This window comes from Zonotrichia albicollis, chromosome 2 (genome assembly GCF_047830755.1).
Source record: "Zonotrichia albicollis isolate bZonAlb1 chromosome 2, bZonAlb1.hap1, whole genome shotgun sequence".
NCBI lineage: Eukaryota > Metazoa > Chordata > Aves > Passeriformes > Passerellidae > Zonotrichia > Zonotrichia albicollis.
This window is the reverse complement of record NC_133820.1, coordinates 73,275,809-73,292,352: the sequence shown is the minus strand read 5'-3', so window position 1 is coordinate 73,292,352 and position 16,544 is coordinate 73,275,809. Positions and strand designations below refer to the sequence as shown.

At 39.2% G+C, this 16,544-nt stretch overlaps 1 protein-coding gene across 3 annotated transcripts in view; it reads left to right on the top strand.

Moving 5' to 3' along the window:
* DIAPH3 (diaphanous related formin 3) overlaps positions 1 to 4,339 on the top strand; it is a 202,356-nt gene extending 198,017 nt beyond the window's left edge. For all 3 annotated transcript variants that reach the window (XM_074535503.1, XM_074535502.1, XM_074535501.1), the window contains one exon: positions 1,733 to 4,339. In XM_074535503.1, the coding sequence (XP_074391604.1) occupies positions 1,733 to 1,989 (257 nt within the window). In that variant the 3' untranslated portion in view covers positions 1,990 to 4,339. The remainder of the gene's footprint in view (positions 1 to 1,732) is intronic.
* Positions 4,340 to 16,544: the final 12,205 nt, after the last annotated feature.

The window sequence follows — 16,544 nt, the reverse complement described above, 5'->3', positions numbered from 1 at the left end:
GCTATGACAAAATTGGGGGATTTTACTGCTGGATTTTACTTTGAGGCCTCAGTTAATAAGAGTTCCCCATGTCTGTTATACAGTCTAATTCACCACACCTAATTCATCCTCACATTTTTGGGTGAAGACTGCTGAAGTGCAAAATAGTTAAAATTTAATTGATGGTACATTTGAGAAGCTTACTTTCAGTGTCTAGTTTCTTTTATACTTTTTTAAAATCCAACAATTATGCCTCACCTCTGATGATGATATGACAGTGGGTTTTCTTATACTTAAAAGTGTTGATTTTTAAACACCAACTATTTTTCCTGCTGCCCCTAGATTGAATGTAAACAGGAAGGTCTGTGGTGCAGCTGGTAGTTTGTATATTGACACAGGTAGCACACTTTTATCTGCTTGCAAATCTGTGTTCAGAATCAATAAGCATAAACATTTGAGTAGAATGGGACATTTAAGAGTGCACATACAGGGGATATTTTAATTATATATGACGGGTTTATTACATGTAATTATAAAGCTATGTTCATAACCAGTCATTGGCCTCCTGTGATTCAGGAACACTGTGCTGCTGCATATTCAAGGTCAAATTATTTTCCATAGTGAAAAAAAAAAATTACGTTTTTCAGCTAAGTGTCAAATTTATCTTAAGAAATTTTAATTAAGAATTGCTTATCTGATTTAGAAGATGATGGAAAGAAGGTATTTATTTTCTTCCCACCTCCCAAAAGGTGATCGTACTTACAAAATTCGCTGAGATTGTCCAAGAAAGTGTGTAAAATCCTCATCCATCACCAAGAGGCCCTGGTCAGGGAATGACAGTGCAGTAAATATCTTCAGCAGCTGCCTTTTAATGTACAAGCTGTTTTCGGTAGGAATTTTCAGCACTCACATAAAACACACTGTCATGAGTGACTGCCTGTGCTCCAAAGTCATTACTATTGGGATGATGGAACATCTTTCAGCGAATAACCAAAAAACTTTAAATGTCATGTCAAGTGTGTTGAAGGCATTTTCAGGCCTTGCTCAAGGTTACATGAATATTGAGTAGGCCTGTTTTTAAAAAGTTTGAGATCTATGAGAGAAGCCACTCATATGCTGGTTTGGAAAACAGTCACTTGATCTGGAAGGGGGATGGGGAGTGACAGAAAAAGAAATCTGTCTATTAATACATGCCAAACCTGCAAAATTCCTGCCTGGATATTAACTGAGTGCAACTTTGTGTGACAGGCAATGCTAGTGATGTTTAGCAAAAAATAGTGAATTATGCAATTTCTTGAAATTATTTAGTTGCCTAAAAGTTCCCTAAGAAAGAAAAGGTATAACAATAGATAATTAAATTAAAATAAATTTTAAAATACATTTTAAAATTTGAACAATTAAAAAGTATGTAGGAAATGTAATTGATGAGGTAAAACCTTGGAAGAGGTGCTAGGTATCTCTTTGACTCCAGTTAGAAAGGAGGATCCTGTCATGCTATATCTGTGATTTTGTAAGAAATATGGATGTTAATTTAATGAAGACATGTAAAGTCTGTAGCACTTCCAAGGGACCCAGTCCACTGCTTTTGAAGTTTGGTAATATATTTTGTCTTACCTCCTTGGCATTCATTACTCCTTGTAGTACATCATCTGCATGTAAAATTTCTCTGATCAATTCAGGTCTTTTTATATTACAGAATATTGAAACTGAGTGTTTTAATATGAAACAAGGTTTGTTTGATTTGTCTCTGCAGAGAACCAGAAAGGACAGCCAGAGAAGGCGTGTTCACACCACAGTATCACTTTAAACTCGACAAGAAGCCCAGTCACCAAAGAAGTTACATATGATGTGGAAACAAGCTCTAAGGTGTTGAACAGGGCTGTTGGGAGAAAGGAATCCTGTCATGGAGAAGGTGGCAAAGAAAAGAAAATGGATCGTATTGGGTCCCCTCCTAGGGGAGAAGCCATTCCAGAAGTAGAAGCTCTCTTGGCAAGACTGCGAGCACTATAGAGTAATCATTTACCAGATTAAAGTTAAAAACAATAGCCTACACTACATCTTTAAAGAAATAATAATTTTCTATTTTTGACGCTACATATTTCTGACTTCCTGACTTCTTTGTGGATGAAGGATCTTTGTTAGCAAGACTATAGAAAACAATACTATAGTTTTGGATAACTGCAAGACTGTTTTTTATTATATGTTTTTACTTAATAATCATATGAAAAGTATCAGAAGAAGATAAATACTAAATTGTTCCAAAGCACAATCTTTCTAGTGGACAGGCTGCTAACCATCTGTTTTGAGTGCTTCTGAAAATAGGAATATCCTTTAAGTATTGTTAAATCATCATGCCTGGGAATAGGGTCAATAAATAACAAAAAAGCTATTCTTATATTTTCTACTGTAATTTTTATATTTAGGAGGCCAAAGCACCAAAAATGTATCATTATAGTGTCCTTTTCAATTGCAGTAATATACAGTATCAGCTATATTCCAGTTTGAGCTCATCAAAGAGCACCAAAGCTTGATGAATTATAGATGTATTTACCAAATGGTAATCCATGGGCAGTAAACAAAAAATCTATGCAAATAATATACTTTATGTGTAATTAATATATCGCTGCTTTAAAGTTTATTATGGTTATTATATCAAAATAATATATACAATTGCTTTGATTGCAGGATTTTGCAATTGTGTCCTTAGTGGGGGAAAATGTCTTCACAGTTATTTACCAGTGTAATATTTTATCTTTTCACATGCGAAATTAATATGTTTCTATAAAAGGAACATGTAATGGAGAAGATTTTTTTCAATTGGTTTTTCACAAACTCATTTTCCAGTAGCCCATAAAGTCTTACTGCTGGCATAACAGGAGTCTTGCAAGTGATTGCATCTCTTTTATCCCACTGTCACTGTACAGGGTTCGCTATCGTATTTATTAATTGCACATCAGAAAGAGCTGCTACCAGTGTTACCAAGTAGGGAGCTATTGTTAGTCTCTTTGCTCTGTTATTTAAAGCTTCCTTAATATAAGAGTGTATTAAGAATCTAATATCTTTCTTCTAAATTACTTTATTTTTCTTTACAAAATGCTGAAAAATATGTCTTTCAATAAGAGTCAGTTACATGAAACCTGTGTTTCAATGCTCCAGTGCTTTTTATATCCTTGTTTAAGTTGCCTTTGTACTTCCTGCACTAAACATTAATAAAGTTAATTAGAACTCAAAAACTGGGCCTGATTACACACATGGCATAGGGGGGTTTTCAGCCATGGTGGGAATCAATCTCCTCTTTCTGGGACTGTTGTAGCTGTCATTATACACTAATTACATTTCCCGCCTTTGCTGAAAAAAGAGAGGTATAAACACAAATCAGGGAAGGATTCAGAGCAGGCCTGTAAGACAGACATTTCTTCAGCTCCCCTTGCAAACAATGGGCACAGCTGTCATAGAAAAGACACCTTTGGTAACTTGAAATATGTCTTGAATATATAACTCAAACTACAGCGACTGATAGTTGTTCTACTAAGGTCTTCTGCACCTCCAGTATTAACACTTACTACCTCTATTTACAGGGTGCAGTAAAAATTGCTATCTAAAAATCCAATATGATTGACTACATAAAATGACATTTCAAACACAAAGAAAATGCCTGTTCAAGGGGAATAAAAGTTAGCAGTACACTGGATCTCTTCAGTTGCTGGGGATGTGCTAAAATAAACGGGCTAAAAGTAGAGGCAATACCTTAAATATTAGGATGTTCCTTCTACATTTGGAGGATGGTAGTGTAGGTGGAAGTAAAAATTATTTTCATGAACTCTGTAAACTTGTTCATTTGAATTAATGGGTGAAACTCCACCTCAGAAAACTGACAGTTCAGGATGCTACTGCATAGCTGATCAAACAAAGAAAAGTTACAAAAGTATCTACTGAATTTTGCAATGAACAAAATGCTGCTAGAAGCCTTTAAAATAAATATTTACCTTTAAATTTCAGAATTTAAGCTACATTTTTTTACAGTTTGGGAAGCTTTTAGAAAGGTATTTCAGGGCTTTTAGTCCTTCTAAGGTACTGTGTTTCTGAATTAATCCTTTCAAGCAGCCATCAAGTTAATTTGCAGAGGTTTTATTTCTGTAACAAGGCAAATAAAAAGCTGTGCAACTTCTTAGAATACATGTAAATACAGTATCCAGTTTTTTTCTCCTTCTGTGCTTCTTTGTACTATCATAACTTAATCTATTCAGAGTTAAAGTACATCGTCCAGTTGAAGTACACAGTATGCTTTCTTGCTACATTTTATCTTTCTTTAATTTCCATTAGACACAAACTCATACACAGGATGTTTTTGATATGAAAAATGCTAGTATTGCCTAATGAGTTCAGAGAAAAAAAAACTTTGAAAGTATTATAGCTGCATTGATTTCTATAATTTTATGTTTTTATTAAAGTATAAAATTTGGCTTGTAAATTATATAGAGTAAATTGCTTTAATTAATTTTAAAAATTAATTCATTTATTCATCTTAAAATTTAAAGTTAATTCAATCTCAGAATACTTAGGGTAGACTTTATTGGTATGTGCTAGTCATTTTTAGCAGGTATCGAGCCTACTCCTACAGCTGAAGGATTGAGCCATGAACCACTTCTGTTAGAAATGGACAAAGATTTCACATACTGTGCCACACCCTCTCTATAATTCACACCTGAAAATTAAGTCCTTATAAAAAGAGCTCCCTGATTTTCAAACACAACTGCTCAGATAAAAGCACTTGAAGTTATCTTGCAGGGCTCCTTCCCTACCTGAGCAGCAGACAGAAGGCACAAAAATCCATGACTTTTCTTGCCAGTATAACTGTAAAGGTCTAACACATCTTTTTGATACTTCATATGCATTTTGGATGACTTTTCACTCAGTAAAATAATTTTGATTACTACATCAATTTTTACTTCCTGTAGACACTGTATTGTTTGTGGTGGTAGTCTAAATTTGTATGAAATATTCTAATGTTTTGACCTTAGCAAGGCAGGAGTGTTTGCAGCAGCCTCTTCAAGCTGCACACAGCCAAGCCTGACACCTGACTCACAGGTTGTGGGTAATACCCCAGTGTGTGTAAGCCCAGAAGCAAAAGTGGAGGAAGTGCTTTCATGGCAAACAAGTCCAACAGTGCCAGCACCTGGTGGCTGCCATGAGATGTGATAGTGCTCTGGATCGGGCACTTCATTGAAGAGGCATCGACCAGCAACCTGAAAATACTTATTTTTATCTCCCAATTATTATGGCAACACTACTGCTTAGGAGACTGAAAGGACCACATGTAGGAAAAAATGTCTCAGATGCATTGCTACAAATATTTTTTCTCCAGCACAAAGTTTTCTTTGTTTTCCCTCAGACAACCATTCCTCAACCCGACCCATCCAAAGTCACATTCTCCAGAACTGCACGAGTTAATGCTGACCAGCTGGAGGTGTTGCAGCCCTTCAGGCTTTTATAATAAAAGCTGAGAAGGACGACATTTACTCCTAACACTTTTTCCACAACCATTTCTAATGACTAGGACCAAATTATAATTTTTACACTAATCTTTCCAAGCCTTACAATACTCAGTAACTATAAAACAAATGGGCAACAAACAGGGGTCAATAAACCCCAAGCTATGGCACCTAAAACATTATAATAAGCAAGCAGGGTCAAGTGAAAGCTCAGCAAAAAAGCAATTACATGACAACATTGCTTTCTCCAGAATGAAATAAAGCATTACTATACTATTTTCTAATTTTTCTTTAATGTGATGTATGGGTTCTACACAACTGAACTGCAGCAGAAAAATAACTTCTCTTGAAAGTTTGAGGAACTGTTTGTCTAGTTTATTAAATAAAAGGAAGTAGACAAATTACACTTTATCAATTTTTCAATCTAATTTTATGCCAAGATTCCTACATCTAAGAAATTCTAAAATTACCATCTGCTATTAAATTAACTACAGCACCAACTAATGAACTTGGTTTGCATTTTTTTAACACAAGAAGCAAGCACATTTTCTTCCTTTCCAAACACATTTTCTCTATTGCATTCTTGTGTGTTTTAGGTGAAGTATAGTATTTAGAACAGGTCTCTACCCGTCACTGTAAGAACATGTTTGATAAAGCATTCTGGTCACTCTGACAGCAGTGCAAAATCAACAAGAGGTGTTCAGGCACAATTTTTCTCTCCCTCACAGCTGCAGAGGTAGCCATTAAGTTTCATAGGTTAGCTGGGTACATTTAAACTCCTTTGTACTTCTTCCATAATGCAGCTTTTTCTTATTTTGTGATCCATGCAAAGGCATACACTAAAGAATTGTTAAGGGAAATATTTTCTAGCAGCATACCAGAAGGACACTAAGCAGATGACTTGCATACGACATCAGCCCTATAAGCTGTAGGAGGCATAACACTTGAAATGTAACCCAAACAGGCAGATAAGGTATTTCATTCCACAGAAAGAAAATGGTTCCTTTAATCTAAATGAGTTTATTCCACTGCTGATACCAGAATTGTATGTATTTTGGGAGGATAATGTACCCCTATTTTTAAATCTGTGTTACATTAGCCAGAAAAAATAAACTATGGAAAGACAGAAGTGCAGAGACTGGGGAGCAGAATTGATTAATGTGCTGCCTGATTTCACTTCTGGGACCTGAAATTGCATTCAGTGCAGAATGAAAGAACTAGGGGGGGAAAAACCCAGTCTCATTTGACATCTATAAAGGTCATGAAGGAAATGATGGTGGGTGATCCAGAGTTGGTATGGCCACAGGTGTCTTGTCTTTTCAAAGACATATATCAGAATATCCTCAGAGTAAGCAATGCTGTTGGGCTGTTAGTTCTTGAAGCCCTCAAATTAATCAAAGGAAGGAAAAGTCTGGCAGAGATAAATATGAGCTACCATAAAACCTGAGAATATTTTCATCTTAAAGCCAAGCACCAGCCCTGCTCCTCTCCACTTTGGTAGCAAAAAGAAGAGCATGAGGAGAGAGAGGATTCCACATGGTGGCCATACCTTCCCTATGGCTGTGCCAAACATTGCTGCTCTTGGCAGCTGCTCTGGCTGGCACAGTGAAGGCAGCACAGATGCCTCTCTGCCCTCCCAGTGTTTCAGACTGTGGAGAGACACAGGAACCATGGCCAGCAAATGTGGCCTCAAATCATGGGATCACCATAAAAAGACCCCATGGTTCTAGAGCCACACATTAAGTACAATTAAAAAAGACAGTCTTCTAAATTATTCAGGTGTCAAAACAGCACCAGAATGTGCACATATTCCTTATGCCTCCTAAAGAGAGCTATTACACCCACTCTCCAAGTCTAATGACTCCATGCAAGCTGCACAGAAGGAGCTTAAATTCTCAATTATTTTGCCTTCTTATATATAGTTTAGCCCTTAATTGAAATTTTCTGTCCAAAGCAAGCTATTTTAAACTTTGTAGTCTATAACTGTTAGTTAAAAAAGAGGCTTTTGTAAAAGCTCTGTTTAATTTGTATCATTTTAATGTGAGGGTTGTTGCACATAGTTAAAAACATGGAGTGCAACACGACTCTTTCCATTAACTAAGACAGAAATGGCAATTATGCAGTCTGTTGATCGAATTCCTTCCTAACGAAGGGTACTTTGTACTAATGGATAGAAAAGCAGAGCAGTCCAGTCAAACAAGTTACCTTGATAGTGGAATGTAAGACCCATCAATTTTACTCACGACTTGTTCAGTAATGAATCTCAGAGCACAACCCATGAGCACTGCTCCTGAAAGACAACCACTGAGGCAGAGGAGCCACAAAAAGTGGTTTGAAATGAAAAATGGGGTGAGAGATTACCACCCCTTTGGAAGGAGAGGGAGTTGGTTATGGACAAATTTATCTCCAAGGTGCCTGGGAACTGCATTAAAAACACTTGGACGGGAAAACTTTCCTGCCATGTGGAAGATGGCACCTTTCCTGCAAGGTGGCACCTTGCCTTTTTGTGCTGCAGCATCATGGCAAGACAACCAGACCCCTGTCTTCATCTCCGTCCTGGAATTCACTGACATTGCGTAGAATCAGAAGGAACAGTAACCATGGCAGTATGAGAATTTTTTCACTTGGGATGTAATGGATTCCAGCCTGCAACCCCACACCACAGATTAATTGCTCAAGCCTCTGGACAATGGCTGGGAAGAGCCAGCTTTCTCCCTGTCCCCTCAGCAGGGGACATGGGGCACTCTTGTCCAGAAGGAACAGAATGAGCTCTCATTAACTTTGGCTCCAGAATACAGTTTGCTATTCTTTGATTACCAAATCCCCAAGGAGACATTAGATGTTTTTATTTTTCGCAGAAGGGCTGTGATACAGTAAATCTTTCCATTATCTAATAAACAGTTAAAATTGAATAGCACCTAGGTAGAGCATCAAAATCAGCAGGCAAGAACAAATTAAGTCTTTCATGAAAGAGGCTGTGCAGGATCATTTCTTCCATTTCCATCTCCAATATCTTTAATACTAAATACACAAACCTATATTAAAGTTAAAATTGCTTTTAATTAGATAAAACCAAGAAGACTCAATGTTGATCTTACACCTTTTGCACTGGTGCTTTGATTAGCAGTTTCAGCACCTTCTCTGAAATTATTAACCTGCCCCATTTTCAGCTCAGAAGTCCAGTATATGAACAGAGGTGCCCAAAACCTAATCCTGTGAGGTCCCCAGCATGTCCTCGCAAGTACTCGTCATCCTCAGGCTGCATGGAATTACTCTGATCAAAGGGTGAGTGCAGCCTTTCAGGATCACGCCCTAATGAATAAAATATACAAAGGTGACTTGAGCAAAATCCTCTCCAATGTGCTGACAAAGGTAAAATAAAATATTCCCCTTAGGACATTTTCCTGGCAGAACAACTTGACCCCTTTGTGATTGGCCTTCAGAAAGAAATGGATAATGCTCCAACTAACTAATTCATTCACTGAACTTTTGGGCAATTTTTTGCCAAATGATTGACGTGTTCCACCATATATACAGCAGATACATCTCAAAGCACCATAAAGTTTTAGATGAGTACATAATACATTTTTAACTTCAAGCCCATTGCATGCAAACTGCACTGCTAATTGCTGTGGTTTTTATTTCTAAATGCTGCTTATTTTCCAACCATGGATTTTGTTTTTGACAAACCTCTCCCATGCTGCACATCAAGCATTACCCCAGAAATTCAGCTTTGTCCTTGCTCACTGATGAAATTTTACTATTATGTAGTAATTGCAGTGCCCTGAACTCTCATCCTCCTGCAAATTTTATGTTCCTCCAAGGAGCATGTTTCTTCTTAAAGTGATATTATTTCATTGGTACAATGTGGCTCACGAAGCTTGCCTTTTGCCCCCTTGTTCTTAGACTTTAAAAGGAGACTGTAACAGTCTGATCCAGCACCTACTGAGAAGAAATCAAAGGCTCCTGTTGACTTCAGTGAGTGCTGGAGACAGCTCCTAAATAGGATGACTCAAAGTGCAGTTCTAGCCTGGAGGCAGCTATACAGCTGATACTGTGGGGCTTTATTGTCTCATTGCTTCCAGCTCCAATCTGTGCAGTTTTTTACTATGATTATAATTTTCTTGTTGCAGTCCAATAAATATCATGCTGGATAGGAGAGTTGAATTACTGCCTGAAATTTTAACCAGCAAAAATGATCCTATAATCAGATTTCTTATGTCATGCGGGAGTCAGGATTGTGTACAATTCTAATTTTCCTTAAATGAGCCACAATCATAAAGACCCCACAGCAGAAAACACATGGTCTACAAGGCAGCATTCCAGTCAATGGCTGAGCCAATTGGGAGCAAAGCAAAGGGCAAGCAATTTTGAAGGCCATGTCCCAGGACACACAGCCTCTGTGTTGTCTGTTTTGTCACCCCACAAACTGTGCATGGGCATATTGGCATAGGTCACACTTATTTCAGGGACAGATTTACAATTATATAACGTGGTGAACAGTGGGCCGATGCCTCAGCCCGTGCTATGACTCCTTGAAGAGTACTGTTATTCTCAGAGACTTGGTGAACTTGAAATCCACAACCTAGTATTCTTATAAAAACAAAGTCTGTTATCACGCTTCTCCTGTCCACTCACAACTAACTCAGGCATGCAGTATTGGCCCATAACAGAAAATTTCCCTGCATCACTGAGACAGTCACACTGGACAGAAACAACTCCTACCTTTAAGGTAGGTCATGTTGTTAGTGCTCAGCACAGTGCACCTCACTGAGAGCTCTGCTGGGTTTGTGTGCAAGAACAGCCACCACCAGTAGCCCCTGCCTTTGGTCACCACTAACAAGTGGAAGAGAGTTAATAGTGGTATAGTTAAATTAAAGTGAAATGCCTGACTTGTCTCATTCACATTCCTTTGGCAGTAGCATATGTTCCTGCTTTACACATGAAAGCTTAATTACAGCATTTTAGGTGGCAAACCAGTTAATTATATAGAAATGGGGCCCAGAAGTCTGTGATATGACACCTTTCCATGTTTCCCTCGGAGATGTCATGAACAAAAGAAGATGTTTATTGTTAGCAGCATCAGGCTGAGGGCTGCAGGGGAGCAGTGCCACTGAAGCCTGAGCTCCCTGTGCACAGTCTGGCTATAATGGAGAGCAAAATGCATTTTACACAAATTGCTCTTGCTAATAATAAAAGTGAAAGGAAAACTCTTTTTTGCCTGGAACAATATGCACTCTCCTGTGCAGGCTTCATATCACCTCACTTTAGATATTGCTGATGTTAAAATCCCCAACAGAGATCACCATTCATCTCAGCTTTTCTTTATCACTCATCACAGCTTTCCTCCTACACAGGACAAGCCAATTTGAACTCTTTCAACTGCACATGTTGGGAAGAGAGAAGGCAGTCTGCAGCCATGCCTATCGCCTCCTTCAACTAGAAAGAGAGCCTGAGGGGACCAGCTCAGGTGTGGGCAGATGTAACTGAACATTTGCAAATGATTAGAGAAACCAGTGTGCCACCTAAGTCTAGATAAAAGGGAAGATGGAGCCCCTGCTCAGCATCACGTCACGAACTCCATGTGCTTTATTCTTTCTTGCCAGGCTTGAGACAGCAGATGTCTCTCATGTTCACAAAAGAAGGAGGTGAATTGAGTCCTCTTGGTGGAAAATTCTCTCATTGAATGGTATTAGCACAACTTTTTTCCTTCAGAACCTAACACAAGTACCTGGACAATTCTTTTCCCCGGGGCCCTTCTGTCTGCCTTTCAGTTGATGGTGCGCTGGAGGCTACCACATGTGCAGCGTGATCCCACAGACTGCATGTTTTAGACTCTGTGGTGCTGTTGCCTGTTGTCCCATGGATTTTATGCTCAGTTTGGACCTTGAAATTAAATTCCCACTTTTGACCCATCCACCAACAGTCACTCACTAAGCCTATGGCAAAACAACTATCCACTTAAAACCAACCCACCATCAAAGCAGCAGGCACTGCAGGTCAAAAGTTCCCAGCAGCATAAATTTGTAGCAATCACCTGACAGGAAGGTGTCTTGTTTTGCTCTTCCTCCTGTGTGTTTTTGTGCTTTGCATCAGACTTTGGCTGGTACAACAGCTAGTCATAGCCTATGTATATTTGGAATAATCAACTTCCACAAATGTCCTGGCATTGCACTTGCATGCAGTCACATGTTTTCCAGCTCATATCCTGCAGCTATGAAAATTCTCTCTTTAAAATAATATATATGAAATGTACAATAGGCTATTATTATTATATTATTATAAAATGTACACCTCGCGCTCTTGATGACAAGAATAACTCCTTGAACTTCATCTTGCAGGTTTATAATATGACTCTAGGGTTTTTAATAAAAGCAAAAAGAAGGTACTGCTTTAGTGTTAACATAGCAAAGGACTTGCTATCTGTGTTTTTAGAGACTACCTCAGAGAGCCCTGTGAACAAAATAGAATAAATTAAGCTTGCAAAAACAAGGGCATCTCAGAATGCTGACCTCCCAGTTTCACCTTTATCTCACCTAATTATTTCAACATGCAGAACTGGATAATGCCCTGCTACAGCTTTCCAAGATGCTTTGTAGACCATAGGTGCAGCAGCACACTGAAAGCCTCGGGCTTTAGAGCAGATTTGCACTGTTTCAGGGAAGGCAGAGGGGGGATTGTGTCATGTTCCAAAAGGGTGAAGAGTGCTACTTTTGCACAGAGGGCTTCTGAAAGGCACAGCAGCTATCAGATGGCAAAATACCTAGTGTTGATATGTTTACTTTTTTTTTTTTTTTAAGTAATGGGAAACGCAAAATGCACAATACTCCAAGACTGCTGCAGATGTGGTGTCAAGACAAAAAGCAATGAGATTTTATTCCTAAGCAAAGATTGCTGTGTTACTGAAGGCAAAGAAATCTTTATGCCAGCAGCTCACAAAAGAAACCATGAGATTTTCTAAAGGTAATTGAATACTGGTAAAGGAACATAGCAACAAAAACAAACCATCTCTGCTCCCGGAAGGGGAATGCAGGGACTTACCTGTGTCTAGCAGTTGGAAGATATGTGCTATGGAAACAATTCAGTTCTGTAAACATGTCTAGTACTCATCTGATCTCTCTTTCTGCTGCTTTTCCAGTCATGTAAACATCTCTTGTGCACAGCGTCCTTTGGCAAGGAACTCAGCTCCCTTACTGCCCCCTCGGCACCTCCCTTTGTTTATTTTGAGCCTGACTCCTGCTGACACCGTGTGCTGGCACTAATCCTCACGTTGCAGGTACAGCGCCAGTCTCACTGGCACTTCAGGAAAAGCCACACACTCGAAAGGCTCAGCAATTCATCATCATTTCCAGGAAGAAGCAAAAGAGCAGTGTTGGTGACTGCTGCCTCTTTCCTGAGGGCAACAGAGGAACGTATCTGTCAACCAGGCATGGCATCCAGGGAAAGCTAACACCAAGTGCTCCTGTGCTGCTCATCCCTATGGTATTAATAACACTGGCAGGAATGACCATGGCAGAACAAAAGTGACTACAAGGAGTTGGAGCGTGGGTGGAAACCCAGGCATGTGCCAATTGTTCCTAACAAGAATCATGTTTTGGGTAACAGCAGAAATGGACTTCTAGGGTGGCACTGGAGTGCTGGTTTCTCATCTATGGGCTGTTGCTTAATAAGCAGCTGGGTAAGGATTAAGATAACTTATAGTGAGTGTGTTTGCATTTAATAGAGGATAGTGAAAAGATGGAAACCCATCCTGGAGGATGTCATCCAACCCTGGGGTCGTCAGTACAGTGACCTGTTGGGGTGGGCCCAGAGGAAGGCCATGGAGGCAAGCACAGGGCAGGAACATCTCTCCCAAGAGGACAGGCTGAGAGCTGGGTCAGTTCAGCCTGGAGAGGCTGTGGGGAGGCCTTATTGAGCCTTTCAGCACTTAAGGGCAGGTATAACATGGAGAGAAATTATTAGCAGGGCCTGTTGCACCCAGACACAGGGTAATCATTTTAAACTGAAAGAGGGTAGATTCAGACTAGATACAAGGAAGAATTTTTTTTTATGAAAAGGGTGGTGGAACACTGAAAGTTATTTCCCAGAGATGTGGTAGACAACCCATCTCAGGAAACATTCAAGGTGAGATGGATCGGGGCTCTGAATAACCTGATGTAGTGAAAGGTGTCCCTGCTCATTGCAGGAGAGTTGGAATTGGATGAACTTTAAGGTCTCTTCCAACCCAAACTATTCTATTATTCTATAAACAGACTGCCCTAAAAATGGGAGGAAATCAGGATATGCCATAGGGTTCATAGAGGAGGATGCTAAACTAGCCAGAGCAGTTCAGTTCCTGTATTCTGCTGCAAGTACCTGAACAGGAGATGATGGAAAGGCAGATACATGATCAAATCTGAAACTGAATCAGTGTATCACATTCAGATGGATAATGCTTACCAGAAGAAGGAGAATACGAAACCAACCTTTAGGGTTTCCAGTGGGAGACTTTAATGAATTCAGAGGTTTGCATGGTAAAATCATCTGTGATTCTCATCCAAAATAAAGAAGTGTTAAAGATGGCATTTCCTAAGAAAATATCCCTCCAAAATGAAACACATAAAAGATGGGAAGAGGTAGCTATCTGTAGAGAAAAATGTTAGCAGATACAAATATGAGTTAGATTTGAGAGTCATAGAGGTTGCACAACGGGACAAACATAACTCAGGTTTCAAATGACAAAAACAAAAATAATTTCAAAGACACAGAAGGAAAAAAAAAAAGCAGCAATGTAACATGATATTCAATTAATAGAGAAAATAGAAGATAGCAAGAAATTGGTTTGTAAGAATACTGATGTATCCATCAAGACTGAGAAAAATTGTTGGTCTGATACTCAATGGAGAAGGAAAATAATCAAGAGACAGCTTCAGGAAAGCTCTTTAACTCTTTTGCATGCCTTTGCTGAAAAGAAAAACCAGTCACAAGGCTGCTGTTTCATAGGTGTGAGTAAGGACAAAATAATGCAAGGAAAATGATCACAAAGAGGACTATTCTGTTCTTCAAACCTTTAATGGTTAGGACAAAAGTCACAGACAAACTGAAGCGACAGGACTTCAGACAGACAATAAAAGAGAATTCCTAGCCATATGGAGAAGGGCAGTGATTCCACCATACATCCTGCTACCATCACACCCACCCCTCACTGCAGAGGATGCACAGTCCTCACATTGTATGTCTTTTAATTGCTTAGTCAATCATCTATCAGGATTTCCATAATTAGAGTTGAACTTGGCATATGGCAGGATGATGGATTAAGTAAACAATCTCTCTTGCCCTCTTATGTTTTTTGTCCATCTAAGAAAACAGGGCTTTCATCATCCTCCTCCCTCATGATACGGTAGTCAGAATAATTGTCTGACACCTGAGCTGATCTGCTGGTGCAGATCACCCCCAGATGGGTGTCCCACATTGCTATTCCTTCTCTGGAGCCAAACACAATATTTGACTGCCCTGTTCTCAACAGATGAGATGCTGGTGCAGAGCCCTGTCCCTGGCATGTGGGAGGGAAATGAAACAGAGGTCTGTTTCAGTCATGAGAGGCAGCATGTGGTGCTGCACCCCAAATATGGCAAAGGCTTTCACTGAATTCAGTTCAAATAGGTGAAGGTGAGGGTGGAGATTTCAATTTCCAATCCTAGTTTTGCCTGCTAGGATTCCTTTCCTTTTCTTCCAAAGCTCAGTATGAGCAGAAAGCTGCAAGAAAAAGGGTTTGTGTGAAACAAAAGAGACAAAGGACAAGACAGTAATAGAGCTCTGAACACCACCTAATCCTGCTCAAACAAATCTGTTATTTTGGATATTTAAAGAAAGAAGCCTGTCTACTTGACAAACCAGAGTGGTTCCAAAAAAACGATTACAACCTGTCGCATCAGGTCATGCTGAAAAGAGTTTCTATACAGCCCATGGTTCTGTAAATTACATTTACAGTCACTTCACTTCCCAGCCTGAAGCAGCACAGAGCAGGGAAAAATGAACAGTGACAAAATTGTGCAGGTTTTACACAGTGGGATTGTAAAGAATAATATGGAGATGGGAATGAACTTGATCGAATTGCAATGAAAGATTAATTGTGTGACGTGTATATAATTGGTTAATGGGACTGGGTCAGCACCTGGTGTCTGATGGTTTGAAAGGAGGATAAGAATGCAGCTTCAGCTATTTGAAAAAGGTTTTGCAGGCCAAAATGTTCCCAGCTCTGTAACTTGCAGAGTCTGGGAAATTAAAAAAATCTAAATGTAAATTACAGAGTTGTCTGAGGCAGAAAAATCTGCTTTGAGACTGATATTCACATTGTCCATGTCTGAGGCACAAAGAGGCCAGAATGGGAATCCAGAAGGGGAAAAACATGGGCTGGGCAGATGAACCTGAATGATACGTGATGCATTAACCTGGAAGTAATTATAAGGAAAGGGCAGGGGGTAGCCTTGTTAGCGACTCCTCAGTGTGTAACAGAGAGACATTATGGTAATATGAGACTGTAAAAAATGGGGCCTTGTCTGCTCTGCAAGGACATTAAAGAATGAGTGACAATTCTCTCATGAAAAGAAGGATTGTCCCATTGTCCTTCGCCAACATTTTCTCTGTCTTGTCAACAGCCTACCTGGCTATTGCCATTCCCTGCAGGTTGGCTACATCTCAGCTGTGCTATAGCTGTGTGTTTTGGAAAGGTAACAAACTCACAGCAGCTCTAAGACAATTATAATGTAAAGAAAATTTCAGTCAGTATTTAAATAGGCAACTTTTCAAGATTATTCATGAAAGGTTTTTTTCCCCCCTCTCTATTACAATATGACAAGTTCACATTGCACTTGTAGGAAAGAAAAAAATTTCCAGGTGATCCAAACCAATTTTCTCTAAGAGTTAAAGACCGCACTCGTTGTGATGTTCAGAGAAAATGTCAGTGCTGAAGATTCCATTTCAATATCTCACAGAGATGGGATTTTAGATCTGGACTTCCATGTTTGCCTACAGAAATAAGTAACACTCGAGTTCTAGAACTACTTTATTGGATCATGCCACTATTAAGGAAGA